General features: G+C 37.7%; 1 protein-coding gene across 1 annotated transcript; it reads left to right on the top strand.

The window, feature by feature from the left end:
• The first annotated feature begins 11,456 nt into the window (after positions 1-11,456).
• On the top strand, positions 11,457-25,784 carry LOC142344743 (uncharacterized). Its single transcript, XM_075396677.1, has 4 exons — positions 11,457-11,461; positions 15,629-16,039; positions 24,447-24,897; positions 25,683-25,784. The coding sequence occupies exons 1-4, from the start codon at positions 11,457-11,459 to the stop codon at positions 25,782-25,784; spliced, it is 969 nt and encodes a 322-aa protein (XP_075252792.1).
• Positions 25,785-27,190: the final 1,406 nt, after the last annotated feature.

Raw genomic sequence — 27,190 nt, 5'->3', positions numbered from 1 at the left:
AAACCCGTGCTACCTTCTATACTCAAATTTTTTTTGTAATTGTGATGGTTTCAATTGCGTGTAGCCAGCTTGCGTTTGCTTCTGACAATCTCAGTTGTGAGCTAAAAACTGCATATTTTATGGTCATTACATAGCGTCTGACTTTTTTGTTACCCCCCGTTCACTCCCCAGCACAAGTCAACCACATGTATGAGCAGTAATGAATAAATTAATATCAACGAAAGAGCGTGTTTTTATGTGTGTTTGCGGAAGCTCCGGAACTGGAAAAACTCAGCTGATCCTTTCAATGCTATCAACTCCTACTGTCCTACAGGGAATTTTCCAACCACCCTTTGAACATATTGTTTACATTTATCGCTACTGGCAACCTGTTTATTACGATTTTTTGAAGACTTTGGGAAAAAGTGTCAAAGTAGAAATCAAGTGCTGCATTCAGTCAAAAAATTTAATCTTAAAAACCCTTAACAACAGCAGCGGTGCTAGCAACGAAGAAAATTGTGTTGACGATCTTATTTTGAGTGAGCTTCATGCTATTTCCGAGAAGCACAGCAACATCGGCTACCCACAAAAAAAAGCTGCTAATTTTTGATGACTGCGGTGAGGAAGTTATGGAGAGCAAGGCTTTCGCTACATTGGCGACAGTCGGTAGGCATAAAAACATCTCTACAATTTTCACACAATCAAAACACACAATTAAACACAATCTCTATCAACAGGGCCGTTATTCGGTTACCATTGATAAGGACACAACACATATCGTTCTCACAAAATCACCACGCATTGGTAAGCAATTGAAAATATTAGGCTCTGAGCTGGATACTGCAACGCCTGCGTTTCTCAACAGCTGCTATAAGCATTGCATGAGAGTTCCATTCGGTCATCTCCTAATTGACTTGACACCCACATGTCCCGATAGTCTGAGATTTTGCACATACATCTGCAATACTACCGTATGTAGCAAAAAAGATATTTTATTATCATCTGACACGCAATCAAAGCAAAGGAGAGCAGTCAGTGGTTCCTTTGCAAATGAAACAGACGATCAGTGCCAGTTGTCGTTAGACTCTAGTCAAAAACAGCCGGTACCTCGGCGCGGAGTGTGCACCCATTTCTTTCTCTCCTTTCAACAAGTCTGTTCGAACAATTTTACCCTACATCAAAAGGGCTCTATTCTAGTGGACGAATTACACTGTTCGATCCGTGAACTTTACCAAAATTGTGCAATCACACTAGCGAGTGGTGGCAAAAGTGAACTGCAAAATGTGAGTTAAACATTGCATGCACTGGAGCTGAACAAAATCCGAAAAAATTTTTTCCCCTATTTTAACATTTTTTTTTGCTTATTGTTATGTCATATCGAGCAAAGCAGGCCTCGTCGAATACAGCGTCAAAGTTTATTGAGTTTGCACCAGTTCCATTGCTGAAAGAACTAGAAGAGCCAAAAAATGCTATTCATACAAATTTGCTGGCAATGCAGCCACTGTCCAAAAGGTCATTTTCCTCTGTCCCAAAAACAGATAGCTTCAATACAACGGATATCAATAAAGAAGATCACGACAACGAGTCAGCTGCTCACAACAACAGACAAGACAACCTGTCAACAAATATTGAAGGAAACTCTTCTTTCGACCCTGTTAGGGAAGAATCGGTTGTCAGTTCTTCTTTGAAACAGTTGGATAGAAAAAAGAAAGGAGGTCCACGCTCCCAAAAGTCAACAGTCAGAAAAAAAGATGGTGCTACGCTGAAACGTTATCGCATGCGAGCTCTTTTTGGTCTCTGATTGACTCCAATCCCAGTCTTTCTTTCAGCCAATCTAGTAATCGCTAACTCCTCGGATCTAATTCATTTCAGTCGGGCGATCAAGTTGACATTACAAATTCTGTTAACCTGATAGAGTTTCTTAAGAATTTGCAGATTGATAAAAAAAAGTTGAATCGGATGGAACGTCAAATTGTTGAAACATTATTGATGGTGCCGATAACAAAAGAAAAAGTTGATCATCTAAAGTCCTTGCTCCTAAACAGGTCGGCGATGCAAGTCATTGACGATAAAGTTAGCTCATCCAAGCTAAGTCTTGAGTGATAGTTATTGTTTTGTTCTACTCATAATTACTATATACTGAATTGAAATCTTTAAAGCATGGTTTCTGTTAAAACTACAAAAAAGGCCGGTAAAAAAGCTGAAAGACTCTCAGAAGCTGAGTATCGTTACTTGAAAGGAATCTATACATCGCTGAACAACTCTGGGGCTTATGGTGGAATTTCTAGTCTGAGAAAAGCCAGCGGGTTACCCTTGTCCAAAATGCGAGAGTTTTTGGAGAGTAGTAAAGTGTATACAAAGTTTAAAGCTGCAAGACAAAAGTTCATAAGACTTAAAGTCAGAAGTCTTGGAGTGAACCATATTTGGTCCGTTGATGTCGCTTTTATGAATAAATTTTCAAAGGAAAATCACGGCGTACAGTATCTCCTGATTGCAGTTGATGTGTTAACACGTTTTCTACGAGTTCACACAATGAAATCAAAATCTGCTCAGGCAGCTTTTGATGCTTTTTCAAGGATGATTAATATCAAAAAACCAACATCAGTGCCCATAAAATTTTGGACAGATCAAGGGAAAGAATTCAAGGGATACTTTAGAAAACACTGTGAGGAGCTGTAGTTGAAGTTTATAGCACTTATGGTGATTCGAAAAGTGGTATTGCAGAGCGGTTTGTGCGGACGTTGAAGAATATTTTATACAAATTTTTTGAAGAAAGTGGTTCATGTAGATATTTGGGTCATCTTCAACAATTTGTGAGGCTGATAATTGCTCGAGTCAACTCAAGCATCGGTTTAGCTCCCGCAGACGTCTCTAAGGAACATGTTAGGAGTCTTGTTCTGCAAAACAGTCCCAATGCTTACGATAAAAGACCAAATTTAGGTATGAAGAGTTATCGTACGCCACCAAAACTGTTTGGGCGAAAAAAATTGTTCAGGAAAAAACAAACTGATCGCTTGTCTTTTCAGCGAAAGCCCTTCCAGAAAGGCTATAAGCAGCGATTTACAGATGAAGTCTTTACTGTTGCAAGAGTGTCCATTCCGCGTAATCGTAGCGAACCTATAACCTATGTCCTGCATGATAACAAAGGCGAAGAAATTCTGGAACGTTTCTATGCTTTTGAACTAGTTGCTTTTAAGTATGACGAAGATAGACATCGTGGCCGCCAGCAAGTAGGCTTTGCAGCTGAAGGCCTGGTTAATTGGTCATCTTAAGAAATCGTTTCTGATCGGGTTGATGGGCAACCTGCAGTTCAGTACTCATATTGATTGTCAAGCGATTCAGTTGTCAACGCCTTGCTTCACCGTCAGCGGGGGAAAGGCAGAAACTTTTTTGTTTGCAGACAGTTCTTGAATGGACGTCAATTACCATTCTAATCGCATACTTTCTTCACGAGCAAATCCTAGTTTTTATTCTGGTTCAACAAATCGTCAATACGGCAGTGGGCTGGGTTCTGCGCTGCGTCTCTGTTTGAAAAAGTTCGTGATACCACTTGCAAAGCGATACGGTCTACCCTTAGCCAAAAACTTGGTACAAAGTGCCGCTCCTGAAGTGCTAGGGATAATAGAGGGACGTACAAAACCAAAAGCTGCCCTGAAAAAAACCTTACGCGAAACGGTAAAAAAACAAACTGGAAGTGGTCGCTCGAGAAGAAAAAAAAAGAGAAGTTCAACAAAAAAGGGGCGACGACGTCTGTCATCGAAACCTAGACGGAGAACCAAAACAAAAAGAAAGACAAAATCAAAGAAAAAACGCTCCCGCTACCAGAGAAGAAAATCAAAAGGCTCCACACGAAAAACGATCAGAAAGCGTTCCACAAGGAAAAAGCGTGTCTTTTGAACAAACCGTAGGCATACAGCGAAAAAAAAGAAGAAAAATAACAAGCAAGATTTCTTTTCCTCCATCGTCGACGCTGCAACTTAACTGATTGATTGCAATGTCTCATTCTTTCACCTATGCCGATCCCCCAGTTTCAGCAACCAGCTCAATGTTGGACCTCTTTGGTACAATTCAAGTTTTGGTTGATTTTGTCCGCGCTTACGACGAACAAATTTTCCCGCCAACAAACTCTGATGGCCCAGTGTTGGAGTTTGAATTTCAGGCGCCACGTACGGAAATATGTGGAACTGTAGCCGATCTAAACAACATTTTACTCAAAATGGAATTATTGTTGATTAAAAAATCATCAGGCGAAGCAGCTGTTAGGAAGAAAAAAAGTGATGGCACAGACGGCGAGCCCCTACCAATTTTTGTGAATAACATCGCTAATAGTTTGTGGCAAAATGTGGAAGTTTTTTTGAATGGCACCATGGTCTCCTCGTCCAGCAATTTGCACCCCTACAAGTCCATCTTAGAGGCTGACCTCAGTTACGACCTGACAACCAAGCAGAGCGTAATGACAACTCAAGGCTATAGTTTTGAACCAGATCCTTCGGATTTCAACAATTTGAAAAACGATGCTTTTTCCAGACGGCATGAAATTGTAAACTCAGGGCGTAGCTTTCACACTTATTCCACCATTTCTGACAATTTTTTGAACGGTCTTGACAAGTATTTGATACCTGGAGTTGAAGTTCGGATCAGACTGACACGTTCCTTGGACAAGTTCATTATGCTTCAGCCCGGAGGTTGTCAGGATGCGAGTAGTTTCACAATCAAGGTCCTAAATGCTTCTCTATTTGTACACTTGTTGGAACTTCGAACGGAGACCTTTATTTCACTGGAGAGAGCTTTGAAGAAAAAAGCAGCTCAATATGAGTGGCAAGAGTCTCCTATTACTTCTTTTCTAATCACTACAGGCACCAGCGTTTATTACCAAGATGATTTGTTCAATAGAGCTCCAGCTTGCAAATTGGTTGTGGTCTTGGTACCAGAGAACTCTTTCACGGGAACGTACAAATCTAATCTTTTCAATTTCGAGGACTTTGATTTGAGTTCAGTGAGGGTCACACGAGAAGGGTCGCAAGTAGGTGGCACACCCATTGATATCTCTAAAAGCCACGTCCGTCTCTACCACACAACAATGACGGCCTTGGGTCACTCTGTTGGCGGTAACGGAATTACTCTAGAAAACTTTGCCAATCATTTCGCGTTGTTCTTCAATCTTACAGCCGATTCCAATTTACGGGACAGCACAATCCGTCCGGGACTTACTGGTGCACGGTTGGGGATCGAATTTAAATTCAAAACACCAACCCAGCAACCCATTAGAGTCATACTTATGGCTGAACGTCGATCTGTTGCTTTGGTTAATTGCAATAGAGAAGTTATCAAAAACTCAGCTATTTACAATGGTTGACAACAGTGACATTGATCGTTTTGTCAGTATACACTCTGAGCTTAGCCTGCATTACCTTGGCTGTTATTCTGCTGACAACTTCCCTTTCATTCAGCGAAACAAATTTGTTATTGTTAACAATCAACCATCTTGCTTTTTTGGGGAACACTGGCTTTTGATCGCAGACAGTAATGGACAACTACTTTTCTACGACTCCTTTAAAAGAGATCTTCACGAAGTTTTCCCGAGTATTTTTAAAAGACTGCAGAAACTCTACAAAAAAAATACATCTATTAAATTTGTCGAAATTCGTCCATTGTTCAAACAGCTAGCGACAAGTAAACTTTGTGCATTGTACTGTTTATACGTTGCTCACTGTATCTATTTACCGACCCGAACTTTTCCTTTTTATCTAACTGAAGAAGAGTTGCTACAATTTGCTGCTGAAAAATTTAGTTTTTTTTCAATGAAAATAAATTCTTTGAAAAGTTGTTTTTTTTGCAAAACGTGTGCAAGCTATCAAAATAAGATTTTTTGATAATAGGATGGAGTTGATCCGACAGACTGAAAAAAAACTAAATAAAAACAAATGAATCAGTAAAATAAACAAACACGCAAACCTAAAAATTTCCAAAAAAGTTATTTAGTATGTCGAGCACCAACTCAAGTTTTACTTCTGCTTCTGCCATGTTAGTCGACTATCCTAACTCGGACAATAACGCGACTGATGTGTCTATCCCTCCGTCGCCTCAGTTGGAAATGGAGATTGGAGATGAGTTAGCACTAATGTTTGAAGACGGAAGTGCGCAAAATTCCCTGGAAGATGTGGAAGATGACGATGAGGAGGTCGCTTCAATCAACCGGAGGCTCAGATTGAGACCTCGACGCCGAGGAGCGCAGTCTATTCTAGACTCCTCGTCCTCCTCCTCCTCGGACGATGATAATGGTAGTCGGATGGCCTTGGAAGAGACGGCGAATACGAGGCCTTTAAGTTCACATCTGTTGCAGTTTTGCCATCTGCTCCGAATGTATGGATGTCCAAGAGACGGAGAAAGACAGACTTTAACTCAAGCCTTGGTTTCCTTGGGCGTCATGCAGGAGGGTATGATGACGGCAATGACGGCTTGCTGAATGAAGCCGCCAGAGTGTTGGAAGAAACAGTATTTCTCTCGTCGCCTGAGTCACCAATTACTGGTGAGGTGTCGAATCAGGCACTCGAAAATACCGGGATATCCGATGATCCACCTCCCTCATATGAAGAAAGTGAGTCCGCTGAAATACGGTTCCTTTCTCCACATGCTGCCAACAGAAATGCTTCACCCAACACGAGGAGAAGAAACAGAGAAGAGAGAGACAGGGTGAGCTTAAATAGTTTTCAATGCATTTTGATCCTGACTAATGTTGTTGATGTCTTGGGAAAAGCTGATGCGGGCAGTTGTAGTAAAGGATTCTTTGTTCACTTTGTTTTTTGTTTTTTACAGCAAACGGTTGATCAGTTCCGCCGCATCTTGAGGCAGGCAGATGATCTCGCCGGCCTTGAAGTTGAGCAGGCTGAAGAAATTGGTGACGACGAAGCCCCGTCACAATTGCTGCGTCGCCTTGAACGGGCTGAAACCCTAAACAACAACAGCCTCATAAAACACGTACACCATATAGGCGGAATTATGAGGAGGTTGCAGCTCCGTGTCCGTGACCCAGCTACTTTTTATCACATGCTGCGGGAGGGGAATTTAAATTTTAAAGAACTTCGTGTGCGGCAGTATCTCTCAATTCGGGCTACATGTGAGATGTACCCAAGATTGTTGAGCATGACAGGCTTTCAAAACTCTTCAAGTTTTTTGACGGGATACAAGAAATTGCAGAAAGCCTGCCATGAAGAGTGGGGGAGTTAAAGGCGGCTACTAGTTGATAGTCATGCAAACCCTGTCCAGCGAGTGCGGGCAAACTGGTTTGCTGACTATCATTAGTTGAGCTGACCAAAAATAAACTCGAGTCTTAGTCGTACAAGCCCTGTCTAGCGAGAGCAGACATTCTGGCTTGTAGACTTTGCAAAATACATCTCTTTTTATGTTAAGTTTCTTTAGTTTTGTAGTTTAATTGATTTATACTCTTAAAAATTGTTTAGAGTAAATAAAATATCGAACAAACTGCCAGTTTTGAACCGAGGACCCTTGGCGAGCAAGTAATTTTTAATTAAACACGCAGCCAATTCGATATTTGAACTAAGATGTCTAAACTTGTTGTCATTGGTGCGTCAAATTAATCTTGTAATGGAGGCAATTACGCACGCACCAAAAGCTATTTTAATTTATTGTGATATTGTTGGAAATTCGCTGGAGTACCATAACGGTCATGAAGCGCTGGATGGAAAAAGTTGCGCAAAGGTAATAGAGGCGCAAGCGAAAAAGTATACTGACATCAAATTCGTGGTGATGCACGCGCAGTGGAGAAAAAGTCTCAAGTTGGCTCAAAATGAAGAAATTCGTTATTTTAATAACATTATCCATAGAACAATTTGCATTATTGACGTTAAAATTCGAACCAGCGCTAAATTCGCACGAATTATTGACGAGGAGACGGGACGGAAGGAGTCAAACCTGAATGTTCACCACAGCCGTCAAAGTGTGCTTCAATGTTGGTATTCTTATTAGGAAGACAAAGTGAGGTTAGTAATATTTTAATTTGTTTTTTCTAAAATGAGGTGTTTCTAAAATTAGAACAATTTCATTGTCGGGTAGGCTCCGAAAACCGAGGAAGAATGCATGTGCTGATTGGGTGCCGAGTATCACCCTATCGGCATATGTATTCTTCTCATATCACACATAGAGGCAGATTCCTCTGCACGGTGAAAATTGCAGAGCTATCTCTATTTCATACAAAATGGCTAAATAAATGTACATAAGATTGCACCCAATTTCATAAAAATCAAGTTGAATAGGCCTTGGAGTTTGTGAACTGCTCTTCAACGTACATTTTAATAGTTTATGAGACCATTTTCATTTTAATTTTACTTTGTTGACAACCTTACTATTTCGAACACCCCCCCCCCCAAAAAAAACTGATGTACTCATTAGTTTACAAACTGACGTTTGAGTAGTAATTTCAGCACCAACGTTTTTCAAAGAAAATGAATTCAATCCCGCACTAAAAGTTGTCTATACTTAAATTTTTCTATTAGCAACTTTTGTTTGGAATATTATATAAAGAGAACATGGAATTAAATTCTGAGAAAAACAATCTATATGTTAACTCTAACTCGAATGCTGTACCACCATGTTTAAGCTCCAATCCTCACATGTTTTAAGGGTAATTAAACATGCAGCCTAGCGTAAGGCATGCGTTTTGAGACGAGCTATATTTCCATATTTATTCTCCTAAATTGATCATTTTTTGCACACATAAAGCATATCAAAAACAAGCATATCAAATAGCCACTAACCAACAATTTGCTGTAAGCTAGAGGCCAATAGCAGTAATCATTGGCGTCGTAAGCGGAGAGCAAAAGACCAATGACTGTCAAGTGAAGGGCACAGATTCGAGTCTTTTTAAAGGCGGAAAAAACGCATTCCTTCGTGGACCACAACTTTGAGAACATGGTTTTCTTTTTCTTTTGTTCCATTTATTTCGATTCTTTTCATTTTTTCTTTCCTTTCTGTCTAATCATTCTCTTTTTTTATATTTCGGCTCCTAGTCTGCTTATAATTTGTCTTCATTAAGCTGGCCAGAGCAGGCGAAACATTAAAGTCATTGACCAAAGTTTTGCTGATTCAAAGATAAGAATAGGCAAATGCAACAAGCATCGGTAGCGTAAGCCAGGATTGCGAGTTCGAGACCGAGTCGGTGCAAAAAAGGCTTCTGTTTTGGCACAAAAATGGTGAACGTTATTTTTCATCAACTTTTGTGTTTACTTATTGCTCCCTTCTCTAGTTCCCTTCTTATAGTTTTTCATCTGTATCTATAAAACAAATCTAACTCGAAAGCTGTACTACCATGTTTAAGCTCCAGTCGTCACTTATTATAAAACCATTCGAACATGAAGCCTGTCTTAGTGCAAGCATACGAGCTAGATTGCCATATTTAGCCTCCTAATTTGATTATGTTTTGCACGCATAAGGCTTGCCGCATAGGAACAATAAGCATACCAAATAGCCATCAACCAAAAATTTGCTCATTAGAACGGCCAATAGCCATAAGCAATAGAAATCTTTAGTGGAGATGGTAAAACCAATGACTGTCAAGCGAAGGACTACGGTTTCAGTCTAATTAAAGGCAAAAAAGACGCATAATTTCCTGGACCACAATTTTGGGTTTTCATTCTTTTTCTTTCTTGGTTTCCTTTCTTTTTCGTTACTCTTTTTCTTTTTTTCGTTTTTTCTTTTCTTTCATTCCAATTTTTATTTTTTGTCATATTTCGGCTCCTAATCTGCTTATATTTTTCGAACATTAAGCATGCCAAAGCAGGCGAGCCATTAAAGCCATTGACCAAAGTTTTGCTGAATCAGAATTAGGAATAGAAAGCGAGGAGTGTGGGTTCCAGCCCGAGTTGGTGCCAAAAATGGCTTCTGTTTTCGCCTCAAAAATGATGAATGCTGTATTTCAACCACTACTGCGTTTCCTTCTTGCTTCCGTCTTTATTTCCCATCCTTTTATTTTTTTTTCTTTATTTTTCATTATAATTCCAGTGCTACGTCACCAAGTTTAAGCGCCTAATCATTGCATGTTTTAAGGTTCTTTTTTATGCATGCCAGCGTAGTACTGGAGTTTTAACGCACCGTGCCACCATGTATAAGCTTGTTATCTGCACAAGCTTTAGCGCTCCTTGAACATGAAACTCAGCAAAGGCGAAAACGTCGCATAAGAGGAAGTTTGTGCTTCATAGGGTAACGGACGCAAAAATGCGCGTCGGTAGCGTAGGCGTTTAAACTTATGCCTGGTAAGCAAGGAAAAATTGTTTAGAGTCGGAGTTGGCACGAAACAGAAATCCTAAACTCTTTTAGGCCTTCTATTCCGTTAAAGGACTTTTTAGTTATGCAATTGCGGGCCTGCTAGTTATTATTAAATTTGACGCAGGCCGAAGTGTCAACGCTAAAGAAACGCAAAATTATGTAAAATTGGCAGTGAATTCGTTGAAAATATGTAAGATATACGCTCAAGCGTAGATCTTAAAAAAAATCAATGATTTTACCAAAAATCTTATATAATTTTGCTTTGAACTTGGAGTAGGTCATATATAATTTTGCGTTGAATTTAGCGTCGATTTTACATAAATTCAACGCAGTCACCAATATTGTTACATAATTTTGCTTTTTTTGCGCCGATCTCACATAATTTTGCGTCGAAATTAGGATTGATATTTACGATTTTTGCGCTTTGAATTTAGGGTAGATCTTGCATAATTTTGCGTTTAATTTTGCGTTGATTTGACACAATTTTGGGTGACCAGGTATGGGTTTATATGTGTTTGAGGTGAGCGGGGGTTAGTGGCAAGTATGGGGAGTACGCTGGGGTGCGTTCGAGCATGTTATGTTACTGATTTTAGAGTTTCAAAAGTAATTTTTTGTCAAATTTATATCAGGTGCAATGAAAATTATGAATGAATTACGCAAGATCAATGAACAATGAATTATGCAAGATCTACGCTTTTAAACACCAAAATTCGAGCCAACGTGATCTTGATGTTACAGTCCGATTTATAAAGAGTGCGGTTCGTAAGAAAACTAAGGTTCTTGGGCAGTTTTGGAGTTCTTGGAGTTTTGTGGTCCGAGTCGCATACGCAGAGATTTACGCTTTGTCTTTCTGTAAGATCAACGCTGAATTTAACGCAAAATTGGACATTTCTACGCTTATAAAGCGCAAAATTATGTAAGATAAGCGGTAGCCATAATTTTGCGTTGAATGCGTCAAATTTATGTCTCTATATTCAACGCATTCAACGCAAAAATTTGTAACGAGAATTGTGGTGAATATTGCGACTTGTCAACGCTAATTACCGCTTTCCTTACAAAATTTGAGCAAAACCCTCGCCCCCGGGGAGAGCATTGTATTACCAAACATTATTAACTAATGATCATAGTACGTGAAAAAAAAAACCCTGTTAATCTGTGGTCCCTCGGTATCGAATGCGAAAATTTTTTTCGCAGATATGAGGTTAGTACTTTACTTAGTAGAGATGCAGCTCATTCTTCAACTTTGCTGTAAAGATTTCCGAAGAAAACAGTTATACAGTTGCATAATTTTTCTATTTGTTCCTTTCAAAAACGATTGAAGTTAATTTTTCTACTTTGTATTACTAATTAAAAGCAATCATTATCCAGTCGCATCCTTTTTTAGGCGCCCTACATTTGACAACACAAATAATTTCAATTTTATTGGTGCGCTGACTTATTTTCAGATCTGTTCAAACGTTTTTTGACCTTTTGATGTCAATGACAATTCAAATTAGAGTGATGAGTTCCTTCACACAGGAGTATCAAAGTTAGTAGGCAATAAAAAAATGAACAAAATTGAGTTGTGAATGCTTTTCAAATGATCTTCAAACTGGGAGGAGAAATTGTAGTTTTAATAAAATTTGGTATTTGGAAGCAAGCTTCTTCTCGCGTGCTGCAATTTCTATCATCCCTTTTTCTCCTGATTTTCTTAACTAATGGTTCCAAACGTCATTCAACTGTTTTATAAAGCCCATTGTTTTTTTCCAACTCATCAACAGGCAGTTAAATCTCTATGTGGTTTAGACTGTTTGTTTTAGCAAAAAAGGAATTATAATTGAGTACCTACCGTTTTGTAGTTATTTTTGTTGTCGTGTTTCTTCGTTTGTTAAAACATGTTCTCATTGACGCTCATTAGAAGCTGTGTATCGATTCAATTAATATCCAAAGGTTTCAACTAAAATGTCTCAAATGTATTAAAAAAACAGTGACTTTTGTCTCCTGCTCTGTTTTGTGGTTCTTTTTGGTGTTTTTATCACATAGTCTCGTTAATAACAATTTTCACTCTTTGCTAACGAAGCTCGATTAAATTTAATTATCGATTTAGTCATATTCAGTGTTATTTATGACTACATGACTACAAGATAATTTTATTTTCAAAAATCATCAGCGAACTTTCGAGTTTCGCGAGCATTTGCTGTACTATTCTGTCTTAAAACTCCATCTGCTTACTTACAGTCTCATCAATTGCTAATAGGTTCTAAATAGTCAAATCCCTTGTTTCAGTTTGTAAATAATGCTTTCCATAGCTTTGGTAATTGTTTTCAAAAATATTACGGAAAAATTAACGGAAATAACTGCCCCAATTTTCAAATTTTTTAGCTCTCTTATAACTTAGTATCAACAATGTCAAAAAACTGTCAATTTTTGATGAGCTGTATAAAAATCTACAAAATGATTTAATTTTATAGCGGTGGTTTCATAAACGATTTCCATTCAAAACATACTAATGGATTTTTAAGGTTTGCCTGTGTTGTTGTCTTTGTTGTGGATAAATCGCTTTGTCTCAAATAAACTACCGCAAAGTATTTGTCGCCAATTTATCGCCTTCATTTTTTGCATTCGTTTTAATTGACTCAAAGACAGTTTGTATTAAAAAGTAATTTTTATGATTTTTTGAGTTTTGCCTCCATTTGTTGCTCTTTTTCCCTTTTGTGCCCCATGGAATTCTTCCCGTCCTTTCGTGTCAATCTCTGTACCATAAGCTCTAAAGTGGCCTGTTTACTCTGATTAAAAACTTTATAAATAATAATTCTGTACTTCTTCATACTTCGACACCAATAAGTTTCAAAAGTATTCTAACGTTTGCTAATAGTTTATGTTTTTTTTTTGCTCTGTTTGCTATTACTGTCACTCCTTGTTGTATTGTGCATTCATTCTACTGGCGTTATGTCAAAATCTTTATATAGGTTAAAGGTTTTTTACTGTCTTTAAAGCTATAATTTTTGTTTTCATATGATTGCTTTTGAGGACTAGTCCTGCTAGTTTTTTAAGTCGTTATACTTTCGATCACGACCTTCGTCTTACATGAAACACGATTTTCACTTTTGACTTCTCACTTTATTCGTCACTGTTTCATCTGAGTGGAATTTAAGTTCTTTGATTCATTGAGAAAAAAATCCAGCGAACACCATCAAGCTCAAAAGAACAAAAACAAAATCAAACAGGACGATCCGTTGAAACCCGTTCACTAAGTCACGCTTAATCATGCTATCAAAGCTCATTAGGACGTTTTCTATCTGGCACTGGCATTAAGCACAAAATCCATTACTGTTGAAGCTGATTTTAATCCATTATTGTAATCCAATTGAAGCAGCACACCAAATCAGAACATTTTTTGACAATTAAAGAAATTCTTGACCATCATGTGTGTCAATAGGGTCAACAGTGGCTATTTTGCGACAATTTGCCGGTTAAGTTTTGATGTATTGCTGCTGTAAAACGCTTAATTTACATATTTTCATGGTCCAAATGTTCGCTTTCGGTTGCTGTTTGTTCCTGGAAACTGTCACGAAGACATTGAAATAACAGAAAACTACGTGGAAGCTGTAAAATAAGAATACTTTACCAAGAATTGGTTTTCAATTTTTCAAAAAAGCTGCGTTAGATAGGGTGAAAATTTGCGGGCAGCCAGTTCTTTGAAATGTGGGTACGGATATTGGTACCAAAAGTATAAAAAACTTTCTAAGAAACACATGTTTTCAAAACTATTCTTGATATTCTTGTCGTAGATTGTTGAGGAAATTTTTTAAGTTTCCTCAAAAAAACTACGTACTCAAACGTTCTAAGACATTACTTGGAATAACTTAGTTAGTGGTTGTTACAAAATCAAGTTATCCATGTAATAATAAAAATTTAAGGACCGAGTTCCTTTTGAGCAAACTAACATTAAGCAAGCTTTGGAAGTCGAACCTCACTTGTGTTCCCTTAAAATTGTTACGCGTTCGATTGTCGCAAAGCCTTCATTAGATTTCAAACACAACAAACCACTGGATTCTTCAGCTAATCCGGCAAGGGCCAAAAAACACTATACCAAAAATTGGCAGAAAAAAGTATGTCTTTTTCCAATAGTTACTTAAAACAATACGCGTATCCATCAAAATTGAAGCTAGCAGATATTACATTATTACAGTAGAGACGCTGAGACAAAGTTAATTTCCATTACAACTGCTTCACAAAAGTTGCTGATGGAATAGTTAGCTAAAATCGTAAAATCCCTCACAATGGAAGCTTTTTTCTAAGGGTCCCTTTGCGTTCAAGAAAAAATACTTACATACCAACTTGTTCACCTGACTGAAATCATTCGGCAGACTGAAAACGATAGAAATTATCACAGAAGCGTAACTAAAAGAGTCTAAAACCCTCCGCTCGGCAAAATGTCAACAATAAACAGAAAAGCGGCGAGGTTGCTCCAGCAACGCACTTCCACCCATTGATCATTTATCATAAACTAGAAAAATATAAGCATCTCGGACTCTTTTCTTCGGCATTTCTCTCAACAGCTACCTGACAGATAAAACGAAGCAATTTTATAACAAAATGTTACTTCAAATGTTTGGAAGTTAAACAGGGTAGTCTAAAAAGCCTTGTTCAAGTCGCACCTCTTCTCATCCTTTACGCCAATGACTAGCTACTTTCCGACTGCAGCTCAAAACAATACAGACGTGGTTGCTTAGGCATATGGACCGAAATTGATACGTTCATGCAAAACTTAGCAAAATCGTTTAACTCATTCGTTGATCAATTTACTGAACTCTACTTGAAATTAAACTCTGAAGAACCGAGTTTATAACTTTTTTGTTTAATAAAAGTTGTAGAAGTTGTTAGCGTCAAATACCGTTGAATTAATTAGGAGAAGAAGCTTACTTTTGTGAAAATGTTCAGCAGATTCCTGATAAAATTACTCAAAGTGTCAAAACAATAGGTCCTTCAGATTCTAGTACCATATTGTATGCTAAAATTGTTACTCGGCTTGCTCGTCATAATTCATATCTGGCATTTGATTTTTTATTCAGCACAATTACCACAAATCTCACTACAACTCTGGAAAAAACTGATATGGGCAGTAAAATCGTGCTCTTCAAACAGATCTGAGAGATTCTCGATGAACATTAAATTCAAAAACCACATATCAAGAACATTTTGTATGCCAAGCAGTTAAATCTAAATGAGAAATCGTCTTTAAATTAATTTGGAAATTCATTGTTTTTATTTAAAAAAAGAAATTGAAAGCTTGGAAAATTAATAAATCGCACCTAAACCAATGTATTCTCGGACTGGAAAATATGATCTAGAGTCTCTGAAACTGCAAACTGGTCAAACTTTTCAGGCTACGCAATTGGGGAGTGGTCAGTCTGCTTACCTATTCGAGTTTGTTCTGCAAGGTTACCAGATTATTGGGAAGCGTAGTGGCATTGGGTGCCCAAAATGAAATGGTCATTCTAACCATCGATCGATTTCTTGCTATTCGAAATCCTGCAAAATATCAGCAACAGCTCATGTACAATGGGAAGTTTCCATCTCGATGCACGAAATTAAATTACGTAATAACTTTAATCGTGTGTTTACCAAATTTATTCGTCTTTGAGATCGATGAGAAATGGGGCAGGTGTCTAATGGATTCCTCCATTGATCCACGGTTTGGTCAAATCTACTTCTTTCTGATGGTCACTGTGATGTATTTTGTGATTCCTCTGCTGTCTCTGCTCGCTATGAACATCTACATCACGTACAAAATCAGGTATATGTTCATATTGGTCTTGAGGTTAAAATTAAAAGTTAATGGGCAGTTTTAATGTATTTCTATCTCCAGATTACCTCGTCTCGAGTAGTTTAATCATAGACAATTTTGAGAGCACGAAAGTCTGGACAATGTTCTGGAAACGGTTTGGACAAGTGTCTCCACGAAAATTTGGATAATGGTCCGAGACTTGTATGATCACAGCCCAGGTTGAGTCAACGTTGAGAATTGCTTATAATTAGACCATCGAAAACGCACCGTGGGGAGGAGGATGATCGTTCAGAAATACAAGGGTTAAAACAGAATTTAAGAACGAGCTAAAGTCTGATCATAACTGTTTTCGAACGGGTCAGGAATACATTGAATGAGCTTGAGTCTGGTCATAAAAGAGCTCTAACAAGCCAATTTTATTAGGCAACACTATTTTAAACGTCCAACTTTTATGTGGCCACAGCCACTAATATAACAGGTGAATTCATAACCCTGGATATATTTGTAGGTTACATCAGTTTGAATTTGTCTGCTCAGTAGTGAGATAGTGTGATCAATGGTCCTTTTAGTCAACCTGGTATGTCATTGCTTATACGCATGTGTTCCATGAAGAAACGCACTAGATTTACTTTTATATGCCTTTCAAAATACGCGCAAACGCGCACACGCTACGCTCTCTCTCTCTCTCTCTCTCTCTCTCTCTCACACACACACACACACACAAACACACACACACAAAAAGAGATCATACTCACACGCACGCGCGCGTGCAGAAGGACACACACACAAACACACAGATGATTCACACAAATACGAACACACAAATCATACACATCCATACAACCTCACGGATCAAACACTAGGATTGCCGAACTGAATGTGAAAGCAAGAGAACATCAGAAGGTCGAACCATTTACAATCAACCCTTTCGTTAGAAAGAGTCTGTTATCGGAACAGATATAATTAAATAAAATGCGCTGCAATAGACTTCCCAACACCTAGCCGACATTGATCCTGTGGATGAGTCCTACAAAGACATTGAGATATTACTCGTACAAGATGTCTGAAATGCTACCCAACCGTAAGAGTACTTTTCTGCCAATGAGAAGTGTTCACCCGCGGCCCTATGCTTACCCTTATGTTGGGCCTCAAGCGGTCCATTAGCATCGAATTCGGGCTAACCCTCAACGTGCATTATAGTGAATATTGGACTAGATGATGAACTGGAAAAGTAACATCAAGTTACGACATGGAGTCGTACGGAGCCAGCAAGCAGATTGATCCGCGATTCGCAGCGGATGCACGGGATCACAATAGGTTAGAGCCATGCATTATAGCTGAAAGTACAAGGTCGGAAGGTTCTTCGCGGCAGACGACACCAAGCTCCAAAATATTTGCTTCTCAATTGTGCAACTTATGTCTCCCAAAAAACGACTGACCAAGGATGAAGATCTGAGGGAGAAGTATGCGGCAGCCACCATGAATTATTTAAACAAAGGATACGTAATTGAGATTCCGAACGCTCACAAGGTTGAGAACCAGTCCGATGAAGAATTGCACCAACCCCACCATCCGGTCGTAAACCCAAACCAATCGGGAAAGGTGCTTAGTGTGCTCATTGAGACAGCAAAAATTCACGGTGCCTCTTTTAATAAGTCTATGCTCGTTGGATGTCATCCGCTCCAAAACCTCATCCACGTGCTTCTGCGCTTCTGTCAACAGCCATATGCAGTCCCTGTCGACATCGAGGAATTGTTTCTATACGTTGGCTTATTGCCATTGGATCAGTCATCCCCACAGTTTTTTTGCGTGAAGAACCCACAACCAACGTTGTAGAGTACCAACATAACCGCTATATCTTCGGGACTCAGATATCACTAACTGCGCTAACTATGCACTACAACGCACTGCTAGGGACAATTCATGCATTACACAAGAGCCACAAAAACCGTCCTTGAAAAGGTTTGCATGGAAGATTACCCTGATTCATTACAGTCTCCTGAGAGATCCAACAATAGATCAGTGGAATTGGTACTTCTTCTCCATCTCCGTGGTTCAAGATTACTAAGTTTGTTGGCAATGTGCCAAATCAGGCTAATCGGATTGACGGTTATTCTCAATCTGCTGGGCCCAAGGTTACTGCCTCATGTGAGGAGTATACATCGCACGTTTTCGGGCTAAATTGGAATCACACTAATAGCACCTTAGTTAAGAGCAGGGGTACATGCTGTGCTATTGCCAATTCAGCCACGCAGCGCTTTGCCCTAAGTCTGGTCTCAAAAATTTTTGATCCCTTTGTTCTTGCAGCTCAAAATGCTGTCGGCGCATATCTGCTCTGATAACGCCAGCTGGGGTGTCACAGGACACCATTACAGCATTTGAATGGTACGTTTTCCAAGACAATTTTTGAAAGTTTTTGATTTGGCGAGCGGACATATTGAAGCTTGAAAATTTTACCTCTAAATAATTTTACCGGACCCTTTGACAGTTTAGAACCGGATCTGTTTGGCGCCAGTCACCCGAACGTTTTCAATGCAGTGAAATTCCTGCTTGCCCGAGTCACCACTCCTACGGGTCAAGAACAACAGGGCTTGCGCTTGTATTAGGAAAACCGCGCCAATGAAATTGATGACTGTCCTAATACAGGAACTGCAAGCAGCCCAACTTGCCGCTCGGTTGTAAACGGAAATTACATGATCATTAATTGTAATTGTTAAATGAGTGGCCTTATTTATTTGGACTTACTGCAAGACTGTTCTTCAGTGGCCTAACTCTAAAGAAAAGCTACCAAAACTAGTTAAGTAAATCAACTTTGACCAATGAAACCATGTCGCAACTAAAAATAATCCAGCTGACGTTGGCGCGTGTGGAATATCCGCTGATGTTTTGAAGTACAGTATATGGTTGAGTGGTCTATTTGTAGGGTAGAAGAAAATTTTTCCATTTTGGCCTGACAAACACGTCATCGAAAAATCAAACAAGACGTCAGGCATGCAGACACTATTGAAGCAATTGTATCTCTGGCTACATCTGTCAAGGAAGACACCACTCGCGTTCCGTCCTTATTTCTGTTTAATAAGTTTAGCTCTCATCAGAAGTTTTTGCGTTTAGCAGCGTACATTCTCGACTTTTAGCGAAAAAAGTTGAGTACCACAATTTTGATGGCAGCATTACTGATCTTTCTGAGCGTGACGAAGTCAAGCGTCATTTTCATTAGTTCCAGCAAAGTCCTTCGAAAACCAAAGAAAATATCTTCTTAACAATAACTCGGTTGAACGGAGTAGACAAATCGCTTTATTCTCAACGGTCTGCAGTTTCAACGGACTGGTCTGGTTCTATGACCACATCAATTGATTTGTGGAAATTGGTTTCAATGTAAAGCAACTCATCATCATAGATGCACGTCACCTGGTAATAAAATAGTTCCTTTAGTACGTCAAGGGTACCATCACGTTGACTGCATTAGATCAATCGAATTGTGCAGCAACACTTTGCGGAGCTAAAACTTAGATAATCATTATCATCGATCAAATCAAGTTTTTTGAAGTGACGAAAATTTTGCAGAGAAAAATTACCAATACTGGCGTTGACTACTTTGAGCCGGTACGTTTTTGGGCCGTATTGCCGAAAAACAGGGGATTCGTTTTCACCTGTGTTATAACTCAAGCTGTCCAAGTTTAGATCGTTACATCCATAGACATCAGTTTTTGTGTGATTTGAAGTGAGCGGTTGTGTTATGCAGGGAGGCACCTGCCGTGATTTAGTCCAACATTAACTCTAGCTTCAAAGAAGCGGAGAAAGAAGTCCGGGAAAGTATTGAAAAGTGGAATATTGTCAACATTGCATCTGAGCATGCTATCAAGGGCATAAATTGGAGGTTCCGTTACCCCGGCGAATCGGAACAGGATGGTATCTGCGAAAGGTTGGGACTCAGTTCAAACCATGTCATATATACTGTTCTTGCTACACGTCGTTTCGCGGATATTGTGCGGCATATTATTTTTTTTCAGGGAATTTGCTCTTTTTCCCATCCCCTATCACCACTATGCGCTGTTTCGTGGGATTAGAATGCTATCACGCCTAATTCATTTTTGCGAGGAAAATATTTTACTGGTATTCCGTCTCTGTTTGGGAATAAAGAGTTTGATCACTGCAAACGCTGTGCCCGTGCGCAGTCGTACGCTAAAATTGTTGGGTGTAGTTGGATCAGAGGGTACACTAGGACGCTTAACCGATGTTATAAGGGTTAGCCGCCCGTCGAGCAACACCTGAAGACCGTCGTTGGGTAGTTGAGGAAACAAACCCTAGAGGATACTACCCTTCTGCTCCGATTGTAGAACTCAGTTACGGCTCTGATAACGTCGCACGCTCCGCCGCTTTGCGTACATCTACGAGATCATTCGTCCCTCCACTCGTTAATCTTGTACCGAATTTTCCGTCATATTCTTTTGGGTCGGAGGACATTAGATACGACTAAATAACGTCATAGTAAAAACGTACAGAAATCGTTCCAAACACGTATAATACATACTAATATAAGTAGACAGTTAGGAAAAATTTCCTTTAACCTAATTTTAAGTTGAAGAATTCACGGTAGCTACCAGTTGGGGTGATTTTTGGCAACATTTTTTTTAGGTTTTCTAAAAACTCGTCGACAGATTATGAGCCGATTTTGACGTCATTCGCATCAGAGAAACAGACAAAAGACCGGTAAAAAAGCGTCCAAAGACCTTGCCGCCTAAATTCCTCTAATTGAAATTTGAATGCACGGTCAATACCTAATACGTTTGCTTATATGTTGCTATGTATCTATTGAACTTAGATGTCGATTTAAGCAAGATTATTAATGATTAATCAATGATTTGGTTTACAAATTGGTTTTTGAGATTTTCAATTCCTTTGGAGTGTTCTTTATATGCATCTTGTTGTTCCGACCCTCTTGAGGGGGTAAGAACTATATACTCAAATGGGTTTTTTTTTGTTCCGTGAATTTTCGCCGATCGATATATTCAAGTTGTTTTTATTCACATTTTCCGGAATTTTCGCCTAAATTTTCGACAGTTTTGCTAAAATTTGCTATAATTTTTAAGAAAAGTGTCGTTTATTTTATTTTTGAAGACGAACAAGCATTGCTGATTGTTTTAATTTCATTTTTTTGGTCAAAAAATCTGGATGAAAATTTCAAAATTTAGCCTTTTTCATCAAAAACAGCATGAAATAAGCTACTTTAGTCCACTTTGATTAAATTTGCCAACAGTAAACTCCCAAACAACACTCATACAATCTTTGTAGACTCAGAGGGGGCTATTTCTATATCAGAGTCAGCTGAGAGTGCTCTGTAGTTAAGACTTTGCCTTTTTTGCTAACTTTACTCGTTGATTGTCAAAAATGCAGAATTTATTTTGAGTTTTCAACTAACAAATTATCTATATCTACAACATTCGAAAAATCAATTGTTCGTAACGGACAATAAGCATTAGCAGGGATATTCTTGGGCCATTCTTAGACTGCTACAATCCAAAAAAAAATCGGGTTGTATTCAGTCGGTTTTTTTTTAAAAAAAAAAGACCTTTTTTTTAATAATAAAGAACAGAACATATCAAATCAAAGCTCAGGAGTGATAGGTCCAACCAATTCGCTTACTAAGCAGCTCAAAGCTAATGCATTTAGTTTTTTACTTAAAAGTTTATGGTCGTTTCTTTTTTTAAAAAAACAATTGACTTTTCAATAAATAATGACTTAATTAACTTTTCTTCTATTTTTTTTTCTAAATTTGTTCAACTTCCAGCTTAGTTTCAGCAAAGAAAGAATGCTTCTTCTTTCTAGTGATTTAACAGTTATTCTCGGTTGCATTTTCAAGCCTGAAGTTATTGTTTACTGGCTTTGATACTACAAGATTTCAGATTTTTGTTTGTTTTGGTATTTGCCAGTTTTTCACGTTTTCTAATTTTGTCACATTATCACATTATCACAGTTCTCATGTCACATTATTAGTGTTCAAAATAAGGCACATAATAAAATCGTGAAAGATATACATCATCGTTTTAACGGCCTCGACGCCTCTTTCTTGAAGAAATCAATTGAATTTTTTAAATTTTGTCTATCTGTCATTTATACTTTGTCGTTTCGGTCGTATGAAAATTCCTGTATAGTGATAGCTTTCATTGGCTTTTCATGGAAAAATAGAAGAACCGATATTCTGATATTAGTAGATAGCTGATGGCTTTCATGACTTTGAAAACAATCGTTTTCCCAAATTAAAAAAAAAAACTTTTAAATTTCGCAATTTTGTTCTTTTCATGTTTCTTTTTGTTACCTAATCTCGTTAGTTAATTACAGGTCAAATATGACATTATGGGTGTCAAGGGAATAAAAGGGATTGGTGTCCCAAAATCTTTTTCTAAGAATTTGTTATGACCTTACTGTCTTCGGCACCGGTTTTTTACAAAAAAAAAAAATTAATTTGATTTTTGTCATATTTGACGTTCTTTTTGTTGATGCAAGAAATATTCTGGATAATTGCATGTCTCGAGGTTTTTTTTTCATGAATAAACGACCCTATTTAAATAGTTCTTTTTGAAATTAATGCCTTTCATGACATTGAATGTATTTTTGTTTCGCAAAAAAAATTAAAAGTATTACTTTAGCACTTCGCTTTTTTGTCTACTTGTTACTTAGTCTCGCTAATGAATGGCCACGTAATACATTATAGTTGTTTGAAAAAGGCGCAATCGAATGTATTTTGAGGGCCAAAATATGGCTTGACGGTTTTGACAGCGTTTTCTGGCAAGTTTCAATTGAAATTTTGTTTGTTTTTTGTTGTTCTTTTTAGGCGCTTTAAAAAATGAATAAGGACAGGTCCTAAAGCCCTTCTATAGAAACAGTGGTAATCGTAAGTTTCTGGTAATATTAATTGATTCATAATGTATTTATTACTTTGTAGTTAACTGTTTCAAAAAAATAAGTTAATTTTTTTGCTTTACTGTTTTTGTTCTTTTTTGTATAATTGTTACCAAACCTTTTTATGGACTGGTCGCATATGTTTTCTGGTGATTTATAAGTTATTTTTGTTTAGTTTTAGGTTTATCCGACGGTATGTTGACTTTTTTATTAAATTTAGTTTTTAAGAGGGACATAAATTTTTTGATGTAATTATTGTTTGTTATTGTTGTTGTTTGATTTTGCTGTTCGTCTTGACTCGCTTTCTTAATATTGACATATTACAGCAATCTAATGCATCAATTTTTACTCCACTGAGTTATTTGCTTTGGAGGCTATCTTATCGTTCATACAGAATTTTTTGAAAAAGACTTGGACTTTTTGGGATTCGCAAAAAAATATTTTTTGGGTTTTTCTATCTGTTCCTCATTTGGTAGACAATTATGCCAAAATTGTGGATGGGCGGGGTCGAAACTCTATGTGCCATCGCACATTACCGAGCCGCCTTGTTGTCTTATAGATATTTCATCTCTAATTCATTGACAAAAGGTGACTGGTGTAGATTTTTGCCAGTTTTTAATGCAAAAATTAAAGCCATTTTGATTACAGCTCGTGCATACTGAGAAAGTTGTTATCATGAAAATCACCATATGTTGTTTCTCTGATATTAAAAACATAAACCATGCAATATTTTGCAGTCTCATGGTACTTACGTAGTCAACATTAATCAGCGCGGGCGTAGCGTTTTATCTTTGTTGTTTTTCAGTAGTGATTTTCGTAATAGACGAAGTAAATAGTAGACGCTTGACAGCTCAGACCACCGTCGCACAGCATCACAAGCAAGATACACAAGTTAGTGAGGAGATCACCTAACTCCTTAAGTTGTTTTTAGACTAAAAATTCACTTTAGTTGATCAATTGACACCAGCCAAAGCAACCTTGAAGACATTTTTCATTTCTACACTTGTTAAACATTTCAAAACTGAAGAACAACATTCAGAAAAAGTTTTCTAAGTCATGTAAAACCTGTGCAACAACCACTAGCTTGGATACAAGCTCAACCGAATTGCCATCTTACTGCTGTTAAGCTTAAAATGCTTGGTTTGGAGTTTTGGAGATATTTGGTCCTAGTCCTTTTAGCCGTAAATATTTGTTGCAATTGCTGTCGGCTCTTTGATGATGAATTTTTACTCATGTATATTTGACAATGATTGAGCGATGATCATTATACGATTTATATTTAGCTTTACATAGTCAGTTTGGTTTAGCTGAAACTTTTTGCGTCTTTTTTGTCACCCGACATACATACATTTGGGTCTGCACAAAGTCTCTTCGTACAGCCAAATTTGGTCAAACAAAGTTTTTCATACACAAATTTGATCAAGCGCGCTCTTTTCACAAGTGGGAGCCTCAAATAGTGTCTAGCATAATTAATAACCTTGATTAGAACTGAGGAATTATGTTGAATAGCTTTCAGAAAATCCCGCAAAGATCTCCGCTCAATGGGAATCAACTGGCCAAATACAGAGGACGAAGAAGCATGGGTGACTAAATGTTCTGTCATCACCACTATCACCTTCTTCCTATTCACTTCTATGGGTTCCATTCTGGGCATATTTAGCTTAGGAATCATAGCAAACATTCAAAAAGGAGAACTGAACGAACACAACTTTGCGCTTGCTGATTTATTCCGAAGCCTGGCTTTGTTATGTACGACGTTGAACATGCCAATCGCGTTGGTGTGTTTCTTCATTCAGTCGAAAGAGTTGCGCCTGTTTGTTAGAGAGATATTCATGATTCTGTTGTTCAATGAGTCGAGCGAAGACAGAAAAGCCAAAAATGATAATATTGCTGAGCAATGTGTTGATCAGGGGGACCCTAAGCAAAGTCCCATACTATCACAATTACCTCAACTCGAAACTGCTAGGGTAAACTCTCCCATTTAAAACATGATAATTTGCTCACCTCCAATTACCCCTGGTCTTACTAAAATTGGCCGCATTTTGTTTCCTGGTATTTTCCTGGTAACAAAAGTTCGCAATTCAAATACTGGCGAATAATAATAATAATGGAAAAAATGAAGTAAATAAGACTAAAATAAGCTATCAGAAAATGAACCGAACGTAACAATAAAAATTGAAGAAACCTTCTTTTAACCGAGTTAAGTCTTGGAAATATCTTTTCCTGATTGATTAATTACTACTTTAATTATTAATAACTATGACTTATTACTAATAATTATACCTTTCTAAGTATTTCTGTGTCACTATCTCAGCTATTTTCCCAATTGCTTATCTTTTTTAATCAACAAACCAATGTATTAATTTAATGATACTCAGCGCTGCAGATCAATAGATTTGAGAAAATTGTTATCATCACAATCCCATCTTTCTTTCTCGCCTCTTCCTCCACGCTAGTCCCGCTATAAGGCGTAGTGCTGCTTCTTGGCATTATTCGACTGTGACTGTACGGACCATTTGATGACCTAGCAAGTGGGGGATCTTTTATGCTAGCCTCAAGATGATTCAAATAAACCGCCAAAATTGCAACATCAACTTTGACTCTTTTGTCCAGTTACTTGAAACTTAGACGTACTCTTTTAACAAATGATTAGACTAGAGATATGGGGGGAAACCAAGAGGGGGCATGAGCACACCCCAGGACTAAAAACCAAGACTACGACATCACACCAGAGGAAGAGTTTTTATTGCAGATCAGCCAACCGAAGACGACAAGTCTTTTTTCAAGGGTTTTAAGACGTCACCCGACCAAGAAGGCCCGACATTTTTTGGTTACAGACGTCACCAAGAGATGATCGCCCGAGGTTCCAGACGTCACCTCAGAAGTCCCTTCCCCGGTTAGACGTATCCAACAAAACTTAAATTTTTTTGCGACAAAAATGTCAAACACATATAAATTAGAGAAACTACAAGAGAAACTACAAGAGAAACTACAGAATTAACGTCAAAAAGAAACTGTCAGCAATTAACGAAAAATTTCACAAATGGCACGAAAAACGATATAGCGGTTTTTGCATCGGAAAAATTCAAAAACAATTTTCTGAATTTGTCGCAAAAAATCTACAAGAAATTAAAACTACTAATTGCATAGACAACTTCGGTTTGACCCAAAGTCAACTTTAGTTTGGTTTAACTCTTCGTGTAAAATGTTTGTTCAAAAAACGAAAAAAATCGCAAAAATGCTTTTTTGAGTGACAAAAATTAAAAAAAGTTTTTCTAACGTTTTGATGAAAACTTTTAAGTAAACCCAAAAAAACTTATTGATTAGGCCTTCTCCGTTTGTGGGAAATTACACTTCAAAGTCAGTTTATCGACTTTGCATTTTAGTAAACAAGCAACTCAAAATTAGCAAACCTGCTTCTTTGACACAAAAAATTCAAAAAAAGTTTTCCTAACGTTTTGGTTAAAACATTTGGTAGATCCACGAAAACTTGTTGATTGGGCCCTCTAGGTTTGTTATAAAACGAGTTTCAAAATCAGTTTATCGACTTTGCATTTCAGTAAACAGGCAACTCAAAATTAGCAAAATTGCTTCTTTGAATAAAAAAAATTCAAAAAAAGTTTTCCTAACGTTTTGGTTAAAACAAATAGTAGATCTACTAAAACCTGTTGATTGGGCCCTCTAGGTTTGTTATAAAACGAGTTTCAAAGTCAGCTTATCAACTTTCTTTTTAGTAAACAGGCAACTCAAAATTAGCAAAATTGCTTCTTCGACTCGAAAAATAAAAAAATAATTTTCTAAGGTTTTATTGGATATTTTCAGTAAATAACAAATAAGCTATTGAACAGGCCCCTTCTGTTTGTTTGCAAAGAAGCTAATAAATTAGTTCGTCACTTTTGCAAAACTGCACAGAATAATAAGAAAAGTGGCAAAATTGCTTCTCTGGCATATAGAAATCAAAAAACTTTTTTTTCTAACGTCTTATTAAAAATTATTGAATCAGCCTTTGCAGTTCATTAAAAAACAAACTCAGAGATTTTTTAATCTTTCTGCATAAGCGTGAAGAACCGACAAAAAAGTAGAAAAGTTCCTGGAACGTTTGTTCAAAACGAAACTACAAAGGTTTTCTGATCTTAGTTGCAAACTACTAGCCGCGAGCCTAGTTAATGGGGTAGTATGCACTGCAAACACCTTCTCAAAAAAATGAAAAAGTATGAACTTTTTTCTCTTTAGCTCAAAAACCATGAAACCAAAAGTTTC

This window comes from Convolutriloba macropyga, chromosome 1 (genome assembly GCF_964194025.1).
Source record: "Convolutriloba macropyga chromosome 1, txConMacr16.3, whole genome shotgun sequence".
NCBI lineage: Eukaryota > Metazoa > Xenacoelomorpha > Acoela > Convolutidae > Convolutriloba > Convolutriloba macropyga.
This window is presented reverse-complemented; position numbering and strand designations above follow the sequence as displayed.

Excerpts from the sequence above, each read along its gene's own strand:
- LOC142344743 (XM_075396677.1), top strand. Across the intron at positions 16,040-24,446 it reads TACATCACGTACAAAATCAG|AAAATCCCGCAAAGATCTCC; the intron begins GTATATGTTCAT and ends AATAGCTTTCAG. Across the intron at positions 24,898-25,682 it reads CTCAACTCGAAACTGCTAGG|ATCAGCCAACCGAAGACGAC; the intron begins GTAAACTCTCCC and ends TTTTTATTGCAG.